This window comes from Centroberyx affinis, unplaced genomic scaffold, assembly GCF_046629955.1.
Source record: "Centroberyx affinis isolate AG114_WGS23_722 - 3 ecotype Tasmania unplaced genomic scaffold, CSIRO-AGI_Caff_v1 ptg005891l_1, whole genome shotgun sequence".
Classification (NCBI taxonomy): Eukaryota; Metazoa; Chordata; class Actinopteri; order Beryciformes; family Berycidae; genus Centroberyx; species Centroberyx affinis.
In genome coordinates, this window is record NW_027282995.1 from 46,277 (window position 1) to 65,035 (window position 18,759).

General features: G+C 41.3%; 1 protein-coding gene across 1 annotated transcript in view; it reads right to left on the bottom strand.

The window, feature by feature from the left end:
• Positions 1-1,728: 1,728 nt before the first annotated feature.
• LOC139667950 (serine/threonine-protein kinase D1-like) overlaps positions 1,729-18,759 on the bottom strand; it is a 44,501-nt gene continuing 27,470 nt past the window's right edge. Inside the window, 6 exon segments of the mRNA XM_071547405.1 lie at positions 1,729-1,959; positions 3,213-3,298; positions 10,232-10,338; positions 11,193-11,353; positions 17,810-17,908; positions 18,188-18,349. Coding sequence (XP_071403506.1) covers positions 1,729-1,959; positions 3,213-3,298; positions 10,232-10,338; positions 11,193-11,353; positions 17,810-17,908; positions 18,188-18,349 — 846 coding nt within the window.

Genomic DNA, 18,759 nt, shown 5'->3' on the forward strand with positions numbered 1-18,759 from the left:
TTCCAGTTACTGCTCTTTGGCTTTGTAAGGCAGCATCAAAACAAACTGATAACATCTGAGAAATTAAACCAGGCAGCAAATAAGTGAAATAAAAATAACAGTTTTTAACTGTTTTTTTCTCTTCCTCTCTATTTGATTGAATCTGATTGGCTGCTCCATTATCGTTGTGATTCTTTCAACGCAAGAGCACTGCCAGCCAATCAGATGAAGTCGTGGTAGTTCCTGGACCGAAAGGCAGAGTGCAGCACATATGAAGAGTTCTGTCCCACGACTCTATTCAGGAAAACAATTACCCGAAATTCTATACATCTAAAAATGTAGAGGAAGCAGTGTGTGAACGTGATAACATTTAAAGCATTTTTCGACCTGGACTCTATTTTCCATCTTTCTCCATCATCATATTGATCGATTCTGGTCAAAATCTCGTCAGTTGCTCGTCAGATGTTTGCATCTTGCTTGCCAATCCGGTCCCAATCTCAGAACCCATCGTCTATCGGTCTGATGACGATTAGACTCTGGGGGCGACGGCCAATATTTCGGGTTTCCGGTGTAGCCAGCGGACATCCGGGCCAAGACTTCCTCTTCATCATTGTTGGTCATTGTTTACAGTCCGATTAGCAACTTGAGACACGACGAGTCAAACGTTTCTCCACACAAAACACAAACATCGATACTTTCTGTAGGTGTTTTAGGTCCAGACCACATTTCGGCTAATCTCTATAAACAGATATCTGCATATGAGACGTCGTCTCTCGACTCCGACTCCATTCTCGCGTCTCATGTTACTAATCGGACTGTAAACAATGACCGGCACACGGAAGAGGAAGTCTTGGCCCGGATGTCCGCTGGCTACACCGGAAACCCTGAAATATTGGCCGTCGCCCCCAGAGTCTAATCGTCGTCAGACCGATAGACCATGGGTTCCAAGATTGATCCAGTCCTAACGGGCCAATGGACGCTCCAAAAACCCAAAAGCACCCAGAACGTGACGGTAAAATGATGTAAATGAAAATATAAATGTAAATGTTAAGTGATCTAAAGTCAGTTTCGATGCTACCTCGGCCGTTGCTTTAGCACTTCCTTGTTTCCCTTTTGCCGGCTACAGCTGTCTGTCTGCATGCACGACCGTGTAAAGTAGTGCAAAAATAAATAGTGAAAGTTGTCAGGTCATGGATAAATTGAAAAGTAAATACTATATATAGATATATACATGACTCATTACAGAGAGAGTGTCAACATGCTGAAAAAGACAGGCTTTGGCTGCTTTTGGGGTTGACTTTTGGAGCGTCCATTGGCCTGTTAGGACTTTTTGGAGAGCCGCACCCAGGCAGGTAACTAGCTCTATAATGAACTGACAATATTTTGGTCAGAATTGATCAGTGATCGATCAAGCAAGATGTCAGTAGCTCTGTAGTGAAGCAGTTGATGAGATTTTGGTCAGAGTTATGCTTTAATTTCTCTACTAGCCTTCAAAAAGTACCATCATTCAGTTTAATGTTGTGCTGTCAATCAATTAGTCAACCGAGGACTTATCTAGAGTTCTTAAAAAAAGTACCAGAACTTGTTTTAATGTTGTGCTTTCATTCATTTTGTAAACCATGGACGTAAGTTACCTACTGTCCTTTAAAAAAGTACCATCATTTGTTTTAATTTTGTGCTTCAATGATTTTGTAAGAGTAGTTTTGGCTTTTCATTTTGGAGCGAAACTCTTCATATGTCTCTCTGCCCTCAGAGCTCACTGACCCTCTCGCTGAGGGTCTCTAGCTCCTCTTCCTCTTCCTGGTAACGCTCCACCCCCTGGTTGCCGTCGCCGTGGGGACCGTTGCCGAGGTGCGCGGGGTAGTCGAGGCCGCTGAGCTGGGCGTGGTGGTGCCAGCGCAGGTCGTCGCTCTCGTGGGTGATGTAGCGCTCACTCATCCTGCACTCCAGACTCCGCAGGTCCAGCCACATCTGGTAGTCCTGGAGGGAAAAACAAACGCACCCTCAAACACGCTTACTTTATTTATCTATGGCTGCAATAAAACAAGCAAAACTCCCAGGAACTCTGTCACTTTTGATTATTTTCATTGAGTTTAGTCTAATTTAGTGAATTCCAGTCTAGTTAAAGTTCTGTTTTAGTCTTATTTTAGGTATTCCCTATATCCATAGATAAGCAAGTGTCTGTTTTTCTTTCTATTTTATTCCCATTTAGATTAGTCTAGTCTTTAATTAGGATGCCATGGATCAAGGCCAATAAAGAGAAAAAAACAAACGCAACTTCATACACAAAAATATAATTTAGAAAACATTCACTAGTTCACAACATTCACAGTTAAATTATTCAATTATAAGACTATATACTTTACTCTTTAGTTGAGTCTTTGGTCTTTAGTCTAGTTGAGTCTTTACTCTTTAGTTAGTAGTATTTAGTCCGAACTACAGTCTTCAGTCTAGTATTTTAATTAGTCTCAAGTATTTAATCTTTAGTCTAATCTTAAACCTAGTCTTTAATCTAGTCTTTACTCTAGTCTCAAGTCTTTGGTGTAGTCTTAAATCTAGTTCTTAGTCCTTAGTCTATTCCTTAGTCTGTACTTCAGTCTAGTCTTTATTGTCAACATTAGTCATTGGTCTAGTATTTAATCTAATTGTAAGTCTAGTTAAATTTACTCTTTACTCACTCTAGTCCTACTCTAGTCTTTAACATTTTGTCAGTCTTTTACATTTTGTCTGTATTAGTCTTTAGTCTAGACTTTAATTGTTAATTAGTCTCAAGTCAAGTCTTTAATCTTTATTCTAATCTTAATCTAGTCTTGATCTAGTCTTTACTCTAGTTTCTGGTCTTTACTCCGGTCTTCAGCATGTACTTAAGGCTAGTCTTTATTATTAACAGTAGCTTTTAGTCTAGCCTATAATCTAATTTTAAATCTAGTATCTACTCTTTATTCTTTACACTAGTCTCTAGTCTTGGGTGTAGTCTTAAATCGAGTTTTTAGTCCTTAGTCTAGTCCTTACTTTACTCCAGTCTTTAGTCTGTACTTCGGTCTAGTCTTTGTTAACATTAGCTTTAGGTCTAGTCTTTAATCTAAGATGAAATCTAGTATTTACTCTTTATTCTTTACAATGGTTTGTAGTCTAGTCTCTAGTCTTCGACGTTAAAGTAGTTTCTAGGTTAGTCTTTAGCCTAGTTTGGTGTAGTCTAATTTCTAGTCTAGTCTTGAGTCTTAATTTCTTACCTGTAACCATGGATGACTGAGAGTCTTGTCAACACTGTACCTCTTCCTCATCTTGACCTGCAGCAGGTTGTTAATCAGGTCAATGGCTGCAACAGAGAAAGAAAGAAAGAAAGAAAGAAAGAAAGAAAGAAAGAAAGAAAGAAAGAAAGAAAGAAAAAGATTTAAGGTAAAAGATGGGGAGAGTGATTTTAAAGAGAGAGACGGCAGACAGACGGACAGAGAGAAAGTGACGGCTTGAATCGAAGAGAAAGAGATTGAGGGTCTGGTGAAGGGAGGAGGAGGAGGGGGAGGAAGGAGGGGGAGGGGGGTATTTGGGGGTGCGGCCCCCTGTGGTGAAGGGCCAGCTGGGGCTAATGAGCAAAGCTAACATGATGTTAACATTTCTTCAGGGGTCAGCGGTCTGACGGCTGCGGCGGGGCTGGAGGCCCCGGGCCCCGCGGGTCGGCGGGGGCCGCCATCGCTCGGCATTACGCACATGAACGGACCGCTGCGTGAACAGGCCCCTCCCTCTCCCTCTCCGTCCATCAAACTCTCTCTTTCCAGGAATCGCTTGGTCTCGCTCTGCTTCTCACTTTCTTCTTTTTTTTTTTCCACTTTTTTTTTTCTCAAGTTGTTCTCAACTCAAATCCCCTCCCTCCCTCCCTCCCTCCCTCCCTCCCTCCCTCCCTCGCTCTCTGATTCTCTTCTCATCCTCTTCTTTTTCCTTCCTCTCTTTCAGGAGCGTCACTTTATTAAACCTTAGAACAGTAATATCCAACTTTCTTCACACTGAAATAACAATAAATGAATAGGATATATAGACTTTTCACAAACATGATTGATGTTAAGAAACCAACTTTCTGTCTCCTCCGTCTGTCTGGCCAAAGTTTTAAAAATCTTCTTTGCAAAACAAACCAGGCGCACAAATCATTTATCCCAACCAGCATCAACTTTCTAAACAAGGACTCATAACTAGATTAGATTAGATTAGATTATATTAGGTTAGATTTTGAGCATGTTAAAAAAGTAAAAAATATAAGTGAGAAAAACAAAACAAAAATAACAATAAAATTAACAGCAAACATATACAGCAAACAATAAACAACATAAATAAATATTTCATGTCCAAAAAGGAGTAGGAAGAAGTGAATACTTATCAAGTCCTACCCCCTATTTTTATATTTTATCTATAAACTTAATGTTATATTCCAACTTTCCGCCCCAGTGTTCATGATACACAACTCAATCAAATCAATCAAATCAAACAAAAATAAAACAAACAAAACAACACACATCAAAAACAACCTACTCATCCTGTACCCTGTCTTACTATGCCAGTTCCCCTCTCCGATCATCCATTCTATATGTTATTTACATTCGTTTAAACTTATTAAATGTTCTACATATTCTACAACTACTTTACATGTCATGTCTTGAAGGTTCATGTCTTGATCCTTTATGTATGGCAATGCCTGCTATCGCAAAGCAAATTTCCCTGTGGGACAGTGAAGTATTCTATCTATCTATCTATCTATCTATCTATCTATCTATCTATCTTAGTGTTTCAACATACTGTTTAACACAATACAGCTGTTGTCACTGACAGATCTTTCTGTTTCTGTTGTCAGACGACTGAAACACTGTAAAAGAGGTTTGATCGAGGACCACAAAATGCTAACAGAAATTACCGTTAGCATTTTGTGACCCTCGATCAAATCACTTTTTTATAGTCACATGACACAGTACACAGTTTGTAGACATGGCTCATTTGAAACGTCACTCTCATTCTCATCTATAGAGACATTGTAGTTGCATCACAAATCTCCAAGCAACCACCGTAAAATTGTAGAACTTCTAGATAATAAAGTGTAAATGTGTATGAAGCAGCTGTCAGCAGAGAGCAGCTGAGTCAGCTTGTTGTGGTGTGGCTGTAGATCCATTCTCAGTAAAAGTGAATAGTGTGATAAGGTGGATTTGTTTCCAAATGTAGGTTACTGTGACACAGTAAACTGTCTTGTCTTTAGCCCTAGTCTCTACTCCAAAACATGAAGAGTTGTAGCTTGAGAAGAGTCAGCTCAGTTAACCTGAACAAACTGTTAGCTAGCTAACTAGCCAGCAAACACACTGATGCTAATGTGAACATGCTAATGCTCGCTGCTGCTAGATACGTTAGCTAGTGTGCTAATCAGATGTGTTAACAACCAGACAGTGAGCCGACCAGATACTTTTTTGTATTCACCAGACTTTTTAAGAATGTGAAATAATTTTCCACACTTCTGCTGCACTGGAGTCTTACTTTCTGTAAAGAGCCTGTTCAGACACAGCGCAGTGAGTCATCATGGGAAATATATTCGTCCCCTGGTTACGTGACACCAAGCGTAGCCAAAACACTGCAGATACATTTAGCTGCGATGACGCCAGCGAGCAGACAGATGGTCATGCAGCCTGAGCAGGGGTCAAAGGTCACAGCAAGGGGTCAAAGACAAGTGGAGCGCTCCAGATACTCCAGCAGTTTCATTTTTTCAGCTATAGCCACTACAGCTTCTACTGTTATTTGTTACCACAAATGCTAATTCACTCATTCATTCACCAGGGCTGGAGCATATCCCAGCATGCATTGGGCAGGAGGCAGGGGGAACAGGGGCTCGTTCAATCTAAATACGGTGTGCACCGTTTTGCTACGGTTTCCGGGTTGAACGTCATGTTTCCTCGAAACGGTGTGCAACGGTGTGAAACGGTGTGAAACGGGCTTTGAGGTGCGTTGTCTCTCGTTTGGTGGGCGTGTCAGAGGTGTTAGCCAATCAGCAGCGACGTGTATATAAACCCTGTCGCTTTAAAATGCAGTGCGCACAATGGATCCAACAAAAGTCCTTTACAAATGTGTGCTGCAGCTTGCTGTCTGCAACAACTGAACTAACTAGAAGACATGTTTGTATCTTTTGCTATTGTTTGTACCATTGTGGAGTGACACTTTAATAAACTTTTCTACTCCACTCTACTCCTCTAAATATATAATGGTAAATATTACAATATCATATCACAACAACAGTGATCAGCAATAATGATCTAATGGTCTAATACTCATAATAAAATAATTAGCTCATATAGGTCCTAACACAGTCTCGAAGGTAAGAAGTGGATTATCCTTCACCTGAAATGTTTGCCTTTTCATCCTGAAATGCAAATGAGGCAAATGTTGGATCACTATAATTAGGAAGCACAGGTTCCACAAACCCCTTCAGTCCATTGGGATGTTCTCTGCTATTCTGGACGGCAAGGGCAGTGACTGTAACATCGAGCGTGTTTTGTAGTATTAAACACATATTTAAAGAACGCAAAGAATGGCCTTCTCAGCTGCCGTAGTTGCAACGCTTGCGTAACACAACAGGCTGTTCAACGCACCACCGTTTCCGTTTAATTAAACGTTTTGCTGCGCTTTGTCGGGGCTGAACGCAGGGCAGGTCGAACACAGATAGACAATCACTCCTATTCACACCTGAGCAATTTAGAGTCAGGAGAAACCCACGCTGTGTGTCTTCCTGCTTACCTTCTTTTGTAGAAAAACCTTTTTATAATAGTTTTTTACTCACCTGCTGCAGTTTTATTGTTCTTGTTTATTTTCTGTTGTACAGTCTCTGCTTTGTCCTGCTCTGTTTTCTTGTCACAACTTTTATTTTGTAGTTTCTTCCTTTTGATTTTATCTGTTTTACTTCCCCGTTTCTGTGAAACTTTGTTTTAAAAAGCGCTATATAAATAAAACTTATTATTACAATAATTATTAGTGTGATTGTTTGGTTCAGTGAGTGTGAAATTGAAAAAAAGTGGCTTTATTTTCATTTTACTGCCCAGCATATGGCTATTAAAATGTGGTGACTTCTTCTCTCAGTAGGAGGTTGACTAAACATTGACTAACCAAAAATGACTTCATTTCATTTTCGACCAAAAATGAAATAGCTTTTTTGCAGCGAGGAGGCGGAGTGAGGGACGGCTCGGAGCCGGGGGGAACCGGCCGGGAGCAGTGAGTCAGTCCGGTTTAAATCTGTCTGGTCGTCAACAGGACGCTGCAGCCAACACACACAGCAGACACATTTAGAGACGATGACGCCAACAAATGAGTCAGAGATGGAGCAGAAACAGACCTGAAGGACGCGTTCACACTGTCTCGCTGAACCAGAAAAAACCTGAGCTGTGTCGAGGTCTGAAGACCAAAATACACAGAGAGGAGAACCGAACCAAACCGGTCATCATCGAGGCCTGATGCCTGAACTCCACAACCTGTCCACACCTGTTGTATTGACTGGGGTAAAGCTTCTTACCTAAAGATCAATGTAAGCAAAACGAAGGACATGCTGATTGATTTTAGGAAAAACCCACCCACTCCATCTCAGACTGTCATAGCAGACAACACAGTTCACATTGTTAGTACCTAATAAACAAATACCTGGGCACAATCATCGACCACAAACTGCAATGGGAGGACAACACAGACGCCATCCACTCCAGAGCACAACAAAGACTGTTTTTACTGAGGAAGCTAAACTCTTTTAATGTGGACAAAACAGTTATGACTCTGTTTTATAGATCTTTTATTGAATCAATTTTAACTTTTGTCCTGATCTGCCGGTTTGGGAATCTTAAAGTGAGGAGGAAGACAAAGCTACAGAGAGTGGTGAACACCTGCTCTAAGACTACAGGGGCGTCCCAGCTCAGTCTGTCCGCTCTGTACAGCAGACACCTGGTCAGAAAGGCCACCTCCATCCTGGCCGACCCGTCCCGCCCCCTCGCACCAGGAGTTCCTCCTTCTGCCCTCTGGGCGGAGGTACAGGCTCCCGAGGCTCAGGAGCTCCAGAGATCAAGGCTCCGTCATTCCTAAGGCAATTGCTGCCATCAACCATCAGCTATAGTCCACCTTTTACTGTTGTACTTTGCATATTCTACTACTTGCACTTTTTTATACTCATTGCGCTTTGCTAACTTGATGTTTGCTATTACTTGCTGTTTATAGTATTTTGTTGTTGTAATATGTACAGTATGTTTCTCCCATGTTTTTTATGCTGCACCAGAATTGCCCTGGGACAATAAAGATTTATTGAATTGAACTGAATTGAATTGAATTGAATTGAATTGAATTGAATTGAATTGAATTGAATTGTGGTCCAGCTGCAGTTCAAGCTGCTGCACCAGGTCTGTTCTTGTTCTGCTGTGGTCTGCTGGTTGTGTTGAGCCTCTCTACAATTTACATTAATTTTAAAAGCGGTTTACATCATGTGTGCTCCGCTGAAGAGTTGAACTTTGGGGCGTCCCGGTGGCTCAGTTGGATAAGGTGGGTCCCATTATAACCGTGAGGTCCGGGGTTAGAATTCAGCCTGGGACCTTTGTCACATGTCTTCGCCTCTCTCTGACACCAGAGACACATTTCTCTTTCCTGCCTCTCTCCACTGTGGACTATCAAATAATTGCAAAAATGCCCCCACAAAAAAAGATAATTCTAAAAAAGTAAACAAAAACGAAGCTTATCTTAACTTTCTTGCCTGAGTTGCAGTGTCTTTTACAGGATTCTGTTTGCCTTGCGGCCACTTTCCATCAGCTTTAATGTAAGAATAGATGCTGTCAGCTTTCAAACAGTGGAATACTGTGGACACCGCCTGTCGAAACATCTAAAGCCATGATCTGCAACCATGTGCCATCAAGAGCCTTGTGCACACAGGTCTGATCCCAACCAAACACTGCAGCAGCTGATTTCACTGATCAGTTCCCTCTCTCTGGTTGAAGATGCTAATCCTTTAAATCAGCCGCTGTAGTGTTTGGTTGGAATGAAAACCTGCATCCACATGGCTTTTCGATGGTTTGAGAAAACTGATCTATGGGGAAAACCGCAGACCAAACCGGAGGCTGTTCCCAGAGAAATCCCATCAAAGGGAAAGAAGTGAGATGGCGGATATCTTTTCTGAGGATGATTTGGGCCAAATTACCCTCAGACTGAAAGCTTCAGCATTCTGAGCTAAAACCGAGTGTTGATGAGGAACGCTCCTTGAGAAAACAACTTTGAGGTTTGTACCTGATCGGTGGCTATGGTGACAGCGCCCAGGCTGAAGGTTAAAAATATTCTTTACGGGGAGTAATTTCATAGCAACAGCAGTGAATCATAAGAGGCTCCTGCTAAGTGCTGCTAGCTAAAACTGAGCGACCTGTTGAACAGTCTGTCTGTCTGTCACATCAAGGACCCAGTCTGATATAAACCAGAGACTCCCATGAGGTTCTGTGTGAGGGACTCCCATCTGGGAAGATTATTGTTCTTAAAAGTGATTTAATTTCAGAATTCAAAACCAGAGATAACCGGAGATAACAGTGAAGAGTAGAGTTACACTGGAATAATATCAGGCAGATATTTTCCTTTCATTAAAATTCTGACATTGGGCGTCCTGGTGGCTCAGCGGTCTAAGGCAGTGGTTCTCAACCTGGGGGTTCATTTTGGGGTGTCACAAGATGATTTATAGGATAAGAAAAAAGCATATTTCTACTATAAAAATGTATTATGTCTATTTTGGAGATTTTTCTGAAATTTTTGCTTTATTTCTTGTGAAATACTGAACAGTTTTCAGGCTCTCTGCCTCCTCTGATAATGATTCAAATGAAAGAACCTGAAAAGGGAAAAGAAAGAGAAATAGTTCTTTGGTTGAACTCTACACTCTTGTGATGGGGGCTGTGAGTAGACATTACTTGGTTTAAGGGATCAAGGTTGAGAACCTCTGGTCTAAGGTGTGGACACATGTCAACACAACGTCCCGGGTTGGAATCCGGCCCGGGACGTTTGTCCATGTCACTCCCCTCTCTCTCCTAAACTTTCCTGTCTCACATGATCACAACAGTCTTTCCTATCCATTCTCTCACTGTGCTGAGGTCTGGTGAGTGAGGTAAGAGTGAAATTAAAGTATTCCTCATTTGGTTGGGGACCCACTGGGATCCTTGCAAGGGCCCCTGTGGGTCCCCGGACCCCAGTTTGGGAGCCACTGTCCAGGCCTGTGATATTCTGTACGAACCTTCCTGGGAAACCTTCTTCCAGGGGTGGGGGGGGTACATGAAGGCAGCGTTCTGGATCTGGTCGTGGATATCTTCGTCTTCGTTAAACGGGAACGTCCCGCTGAGGCTGAGGAGACGGAAACAAAGATGTTTCAAGAATTAAATGATATCAGCAATATAAATATATACATTTCTTATTGTAATTTAATACAAATAGCTAATTATGAAATTTTAGAATATAATTATTTTATTATAGTAATGATAATGATATGTAATACTATGAAATAATTATTTTAAATAATTAATTTTAATATTTAATATTACTTTCCTGCAGTTCACAAGACAGGAAAATGCAAAAAAAAAATGAAGGAAGGAAAGTGGAAAGAAAGAAAGATAGAAAGAAAGAAAGAAAGAAAGAAAGAAAGAAAGAAAGAGAATAGAAAAGTTGAGGGGAAAAAGATGGGGTTAAAAAGAAACTTACAATAAGGATACACTATGTTAAGGGTTATTTAATGCTTAATAAGCATTAACTAACCCTTAATTAACAGTTAATTAATGTGTAATTTACTAATGGTGTTCATGTTAACTAAGGTATTAATTTTTACATTATTTAATAGTTTATAAAGATGACTATTAAATAATGTATAAATTAATACCTTAGTTAACATGAACACCATTAGTAAATGATTACAGACACATTAGTTAACTGTTAATTAAGGGTTAGTTAATGCTTATTAAGCATTAGCTAACCCTTAATTAATATACCCTTATTGTAAACGAAGATTTTATTTTATTTTTTTTTTTTGCATTTTTGTCTTTATTAGATAGTTTTAAATGGAGAGAGACAGGAGAGACTGGGAGAGAGAAAGGGGGACGACATGCGACGAAGGTCCCGGGCCGGATTCAAAGCGGACCTGGAGCCTCCAGACCTGGAGCCTCCAGACCTGGACCCTCCACACCCGTCCCGTGTGAACGTCCTACCTGACGTAGATGATGACGCCGACCGACCACATGTCCAGCGAGCGGTTGTAGCCTTTGTTCCTGAGCACCTCGGGCGCCAGGTACGCCGGCGTGCCGACCACCGAGCGCCGGAACGACTTCTCCCCGATGATCCGGGCGAAGCCGAAGTCACACAGCTTCACCTGAGGGGGGAGGCGGGAAATCACAGACATTCACTGTTAGGAAGAAGTACGGAAGCCCATTGAGGACATATACTCATACATTTTATTTATACCGTTTTCCTGTGATAACAAGTTCATTTTCTTTATTTTCTGAAGATACCAAGATATTTTTGTCATTATCTCGAGATAACACATTATAATAGCAAGGCATAACGCTATTTCAGCCTTGATTAAAGGGAAAGAATCGCTCCACAGAATGATCATATGTTTCTTGAAATTATTTTAGTAGCAAATTATCTCGTTATCTCAAGAAAAACGATTTTGTTATCTCGATAATCATACAATTATTTCAAGATCTTGAGATAACAATTGCTTTCCAGAGATAATGAGATCATTTTCTTAACAAAATGTGTTACTTTGAGATAATGACATGAATAACTTGATATCTCGAGAAAATAAAGAAAATTAACTCATTATCATGGGAAAACGGCATAATAGAATCTATAAATATATGTCCTTAATGGGCTTCCATACAAAAGAGGAGCGTTATAAAAAGGACAGCTGACATCACACTTAGTGATGTCTGCCTACCAAATTCTGATACAGTTGAAGTTCATCTATATTGCTGAGTTGTCTATATTTTAATACTGCATGATGAATTTGAAGTATGCTACTTTCTATCCCTAAAAATGTATAATATAGCATCTTTGGCTCCGCCCACTGAGGTTTAACTCAACCAATGAGATTATTTCTGCTTCCAGACGCCTGTAAGCTAGCAAGCAGTCAGAAATCATAGAAGTCAGATTTTTTTTTTTCTCCAAGCTGACTTCACTTTTCTATCTAACTACCATGAGAACAACAAATATCACACTAACAAACATTGCATTTGAGGATGTTTGTTTTTATTTCATTTCACATTTGATGTAATCATAAGTCTCTCACGATCCTAACATGATCTGATCCACCAAATTTTGGTTTATTTGGTTGCCTGGCAACGCCCCCGCCTAAGCAAAGCCTCTGCTAACAAATAGCCGAATAGAAAATGGCTTTTATATGGTGTCAAAATGTTCAGAATATCCTCGGATATTCATAAGAACTCAGAATTAAAAGTCTCTAAAACGGTATCACAAATTAAAAGAAAGTTTGTTTTTCCGAGTCCTAATTCCAGCTTCCTGGCAGCGAACACTGCCTGGATGAAAAAACTACGGACTGTGCCTTTTAAGAGAGGATGAGTGAGCCGATGACATCAAAGAGCTGTTAGCTGCTATGTTTGCAGTATGATTCACACACACACACACACACACACACACACACACACACACACACACACACACACACACACACACACGGTTCAGGGATAAGTTGGTCGGGTCAGAGTCGTGTTGTGTTGGTTTGGATGAATCAGAGAACAGAACTGAGGCAGCGTTCACACTGCAAGACTTCAGGCTCAGTTCTGAACTGCTGCTACTGTCTGACTTGTTTTTTTTGTTTTTTTTAAGTGACTGTTCATATCTATTTAACCCATATGCCATACCAATATGAACTGACAGCCATGTGAAAAGACGTCACATCAGGATTTGTTCCAACACATTTCGGTTACAATATGCAGTGCTGGAAATGGGCAGATGTTACTGGGGGGACTCTACTGGGAGATCCCCAGTACCAATATGTAACACACCTGTGGTATACAGCCTGCTAGATCAGTCAACTGCTTTTCCTCACTCTGACTCTGCCAAGATGATACAATTGAAAATAAATCATGTGATTTCTGCTTGTTATGCCTCTTTTCATAGAGAAAATGAGAGTAGGATACCTGATCTGTTCTTACAGACTCCTTGGATCCTCCTTATTCTACTGAAAACTGTCCCGCCCAGCTTCTTTAACAGGCTTTATGAATATTGGCCCTTCTTTACCTTTATGTCACATCACTCTGAATTTCACAGACAGACAGACAGGTAAGATGAAGCTGCGCCTGTTGGCCTCTGTTTCTGCAAATTCACTATTTCTCTGAATACTTTTTGTGCAGTGAATCTGCCAGTTCAATGATACTTTTTATCATTACGATAAATCACTGGCACCTTTTGGTCTATCCACTGATGTCTATGGGTGCATCGTTCTCTCTTGTTTTCTTAAATTTGGGTTGTATTCCGCTGACAAAACACTGAGCTCCGAGGTTCCACCTGAACTTGGGTTCCGGAAATATTCTAAAATAAATCAAAATGAAGCAAATTGTAATATCTGAGATCGTTACACTGTTGCACACTTTTGATTCTTTCTATGCAACAGTTTAACAATCTCGGAGATGCCTGATTTTCTGTATTTCCCACCAGAGAGCAAAGACACTGTGATTTAGACTGAGAAGTCGGCTGCAGTTTTATATATAAATCTTGCCTAGTGCAGCTTTAAAGGTCTAAGCAGTTCCCCAACCTGTTGGTCCCTGTCTGCATGATACACAGACTGACTCATTAGTGTCTTCGCCAATTCTAATTACAGCTTGAACATAACGCAGGTGCAACACAGTCTCATACATTTTCATAGAATGAGTCCAAACTCTGGACATAAATAAAGTTTCAGATCAGGTTCCTCCTCCAGTAAAGGATTATGTGCCAGCAGCAGGAACTGGACCGGACATTTCCACCTGTTGGTCACATGAAATTTTAGTCAAGTAAAACTACTTTAATTAAAGCTCCATATTCTCCAGAGTTTTATTTAGTGTCTTTCTGTCCATTCAAAGCTGTGTGTGTGGTGTCATGAACCAAAAACACTCTCAATCCATTTCTCCTCGTTCATCTTCCAGCATCTCTCTGAGCCTTACCAAGAACAGGCTGTTTCTGTCTCCGTGTCTTTAAGGCTCATTAATATTAACGACCCCTCCGTTCCGATCGGCTAACCGTTTCCAGAGTGAAACGTGAGACGCCGCGGCCCGGCGGCTACAGGTAGGGAAAACTCTCCGGTAATAAACGACGACAACCGCTCAACCGCTTTGAAAAAAACACTTTGTTAGTCTATTATTTCTTACAAAAATGATAATGAGCGAACCTTTGTGACGCCACAAAGTTACGGAAGTCCAAACGGCTCGTTTAGAGGCTCGCTGCACTAATATGGATTGTGTGGATTTAGTTTTGATACTTTCACCATGTTTAGATAGACCATCCAACTCCTTTAGAGTCACAGAGGAGAGGGGAGTCCTGCTTTACATGATATGGGACCTTTAAGGTTTGGGTTGGGTTTAGGCGACTAAAACTTTGGTTAAGATCAGGCAACTAAAACAGTTTGGTTGGGTTTAGGTTATGGTCATATTTAACCCCTTGAACTCAGATTTTCCCTATAAATGCCCTCTTAAGAAGCTTCAAAGTTAGAAAAACATTTTTCTCCATACTGTATAACAATATCACATCCATGTTGTGTATCTGTTGTTCCAACGCTTCACTGAAGCTCCAGCTGCTGATACTGAGAGAAATATTCAAGCTAAAACTAAGTTAGTGCTTCATTTTCTACACATTTCCCTGTAATAATTCTGGGTAATTCAGCCTGACGTGTTTGGTATCTTTGGAAACCTTGGGATCTTGGCTAGAATTTAAAATAAAGTTATGTGGGTTTGAACAAAGTTTGGCCGCGAAACATGAGTTTGTAATGATGGAGCCACCAGTGAAAAACTTTCTCTGAAAATGAAAACTTCCCTCCCAGAAGAAAACTTGCTGTTATGAGCTGGGACTTGAACGTGTTTCTGTCTCTTTTCCTGTTATCTGAGTTCCTGAGTTATCTGCATTTTAAGACATGGAGCTAAAGTAAAGTGTGTAAAGGATGCAGAGCCTGATGCATCATTAGAGACAACAGAGGGAAGCAGCCTGTCTGGCAGAACGGCTATTTCTGTTCTGGAGACTGAAAGCTGGAAGAAGCTGCTAATAGCTGCTGTAATGGCTAATGGACTGCAGTCTGTCTGTCTGTCTGTCTGTCTGTCTGTCTGCCTGTCTGCCTGTCTGCCTGCCTGTCTGCCTGTCTGCCTGTCTGTCTGTCTGTCTGCCTGCCTGTCTGTCTGTCTACCTGTCTGTCTGTCTGTCTGCCTGTCTGCCTGTCTGCCTGCCTGCCTGCCTGTCTGTCTGTCTGCCTGCCTGTCTGTCTGTCTGCCTGCCTGGCTGTCTGCCTGCCTGCCTGTCTGTCTGTCTACCTGTCTGTCTGTCTGTCTGCCTGTCTGCCTGTCTGCCTGCCTGCCTGTCTGTCTGTCTGCCTGTCTGCCTGCCTGTCTGTCTGTCTGCCTGCCTGGCTGTCTGCCTACCTGGCTGTCTGTCTGCCTGTCTGCCTGCCTGTCTGTCTGTCTGTCTGTCTGTCTGCCTGCCTGGCTGTCTGCCTGCCTGGCTGTCTGTCTGTCTGCCTGCCTGCCTGTCTGCCTGTCTGCCTGCCTGTCTGCCTGTCTGCCTGCCTGTCTGTCTGCCTGCCTGTCTGTCTGTCTGTCTGTCTGCCTGCCTGTCTGTCTGCCTGCCTGTCTGTCTGCCTGCCTGTCTGTCTGTCTGTCTGTCTGCCTGCCTGTCTGTCTGCCTGCCTGTCTGCCTGTCTGTCTGTCTGTCTGTCTGCCTGTCTGCCTATTCACTTGATTGTTCTATTTGCCATAATTTATTAATATTTAAAACATTTTATTCTCTGTCTTATTCATTGATATTGTTTTTTTTTTCTATAGTATCTATTTTTTTTCTGTAGTATCTTGTTTACTATGTATCATTAAGTATTTAGAACAGCACTATACAAATGTATCATTATTATTATCATTATTATTATTATCATCATCATCATCATCATCATCATCATCATCATCATCATCATCATTATTATTATTATTATTCCTGTAAAGGAGTAAAGTAAGGCATTACTGTTCAGTTTCAGTTTCACATTACAGTCCCTGATCTAACAGATCGGTCGTTCCTTCCTCTTTAACTCGTTATTGGTGTAACGTCTGTGAAAGATTCTCCTCATCTGCTGCTGCCTTCAGGTCCTGTCAGAAATATCACAATTACAGCAGAGCGACATGAACGAGCCACAGAGTAGAAAACGTGACTCAGAAAGTCTGAACTTAATGCTGCAGGCTCTGTCTTTATTAAAAACCTTACAGAAAGATTTAGTGTCTGTCATTATACGCAATATTTATCGACCCAATGAACACAAGTAAGCTTAGCGTAATCGTTTTAGGGGGGGAACGTAAAAGTAATGTAGTGAGTAGTGTAACTGATTACTTTTCTCAGGGAGTAATAAGTAAAGTAATTCATTACTTTGAGGAAAAGTAACGAGTAATGTGTCATTTATTACTTTTTTTTCCCCAGTAATGACACCAACTCTGCTGTTTACCTGCCTGTGTGTTCTCACGGCCTGTTTTTCTATCCACAGGTAAGAACACAAACACACACACACACACACACACACACACACACACACACACACACACACACACACTCCCATCCTGTTGTACCTGGTTGGTAATGATGTTTAGTTCAGAGAAAGCCACTAAAACAAACAGCTCTGTATGAACCTGGGTGTCGCCTGTCGTCTCATTACGTCTCGAGTCTCTCGGCTTGTTTAGCGACACGAACAAAACAACAGGAAGTGACACGTGGAAACATCCAGGCGCCGCGACAGCTCGCTCGCTCCGACCTTCATCTGTTTCTTGATGAATTAAAGAGAAGAAAGCGTCTCGGAGAACGACGACAGGCAGGAGAAGACGCTGACATCTCTCTGAAGGAAGCAGTGTGTGTGTGTGTGTGTGTGTTGGAAAACAAAACCCAGACTTTCACCTTCGTAACTCCGCTTGAGGTGAAATGTTTTTATATCGACAGGAGGAGAATTTCATCGAGTTTCTGTCAAGGCAACGCTGTCAATGTACAGTATCTGTCATAATATGCAAATACATAAATATATGAAGGGGCACAAACACATAAACATTTATATTACTGTATTTGTGAGGACTTCTCGTTGACAAAGTAACTCCTAAACTACAAAGCATGGGTAACATTTGTGTATCTGAACTTGTTGCAGCCCAGTTGCAGCACTTTAAGCATTTTAACCTGCTAAACCCTTAACCCTAACTCTAAACTTAATCCTTAATCCTCTGAACCCTAAATCCAAGTCCTAACCCTAAACGTTCCTAATCAGAGCATCCTGGTCTCTCTCTCTCTCTCTCTCCCAATCTTTCCTGTCTTTCCTGTCCTATCTCCACTGTTAGCCATCAAAATAAAGGCAAAAATCCCCCAAAAATAATCTTAAAAAAAAAGTATCCTAATGATAAAAAACTGATCCTAATTCTAATTCTAAACCTAAACCTTAGGACCTAAATCCTAATCCTAAACTAAACCCTTAAAGAAGTGATGAATGCCCCCACAAGGATAGCAAAACACGTACACACACACAGACACACACACAGACACACACACACACACACACACACACACACACAGACACACACACACACACACACACACACACACAGAGTACCTGTGGGAAGGAGTCTGCGGAGGCCAGCAGAACGTTCTCAGGTTTAAGGTCACAGTGGACGATGTTCTTGAAGTGGAGATGACGCAACGCCACCAGGATCTGATGGACACACACACACACACACACACACACACACACACACACACACACGGAAGAAAACATTTGGGGGGATCGCCGCAACGTTTAATTGTCCGTACGTCACACATTTTAGATTCCACAATCTCACACACAAACAGACAAACATTAGACATTAGATACAAAAAGACACAGTCATAAGAGAGGTAGTGTGTGTGTGTGTGTGTGTGTGTGTGTGTGTGTGTGTGTGTGTGTGTGTGTGAGTGTGTGTGTGTGTGTGTGTGTGTGTGTGTGTGTGTGCACCTGTGTGACCAGGAACTTGGTGATCCTCTCTGGGAGCCGGCCCTTCTCACTGGACAGGATCATCTCCAGCATGTCGCCGTGCAGCTTCTCCATGACGACGAACACTCGCTCCGGAGTCTCAAACATGCAGTCCAGGTTCACTACGCCCGGGTGGTGCAGGTTCTGAGGAGGGGGAGGCGATCATCATCATCAATATTATCTTCATCATCATCATCATCATCATCATCATCATCATCAGCATTATGTTCATCATCAGGTTGGTTGGTTTCAGGCGGAAAATGCAAATGAGGACTATTCATCAATTGAATGGTGATTTAAAATAAAAAAAAGGTTACTAAATATATTATATACATTATTTTAATTCCTAATTTGATTAAAATAAATCAATGGAATTACACACATAGTAAAATCACCAAATCTACGTATGGGTACAAATAAAGTAACCTGAAAAAGAATAAACTAAAATTAAATAGCAACATTATTTTCATTATCAATTAATCTGTCGATTATTTTTTCAGATTAATCATTTAGTCTACAAAATGTCATAAATAATTACAAGTGTCCATCACAAG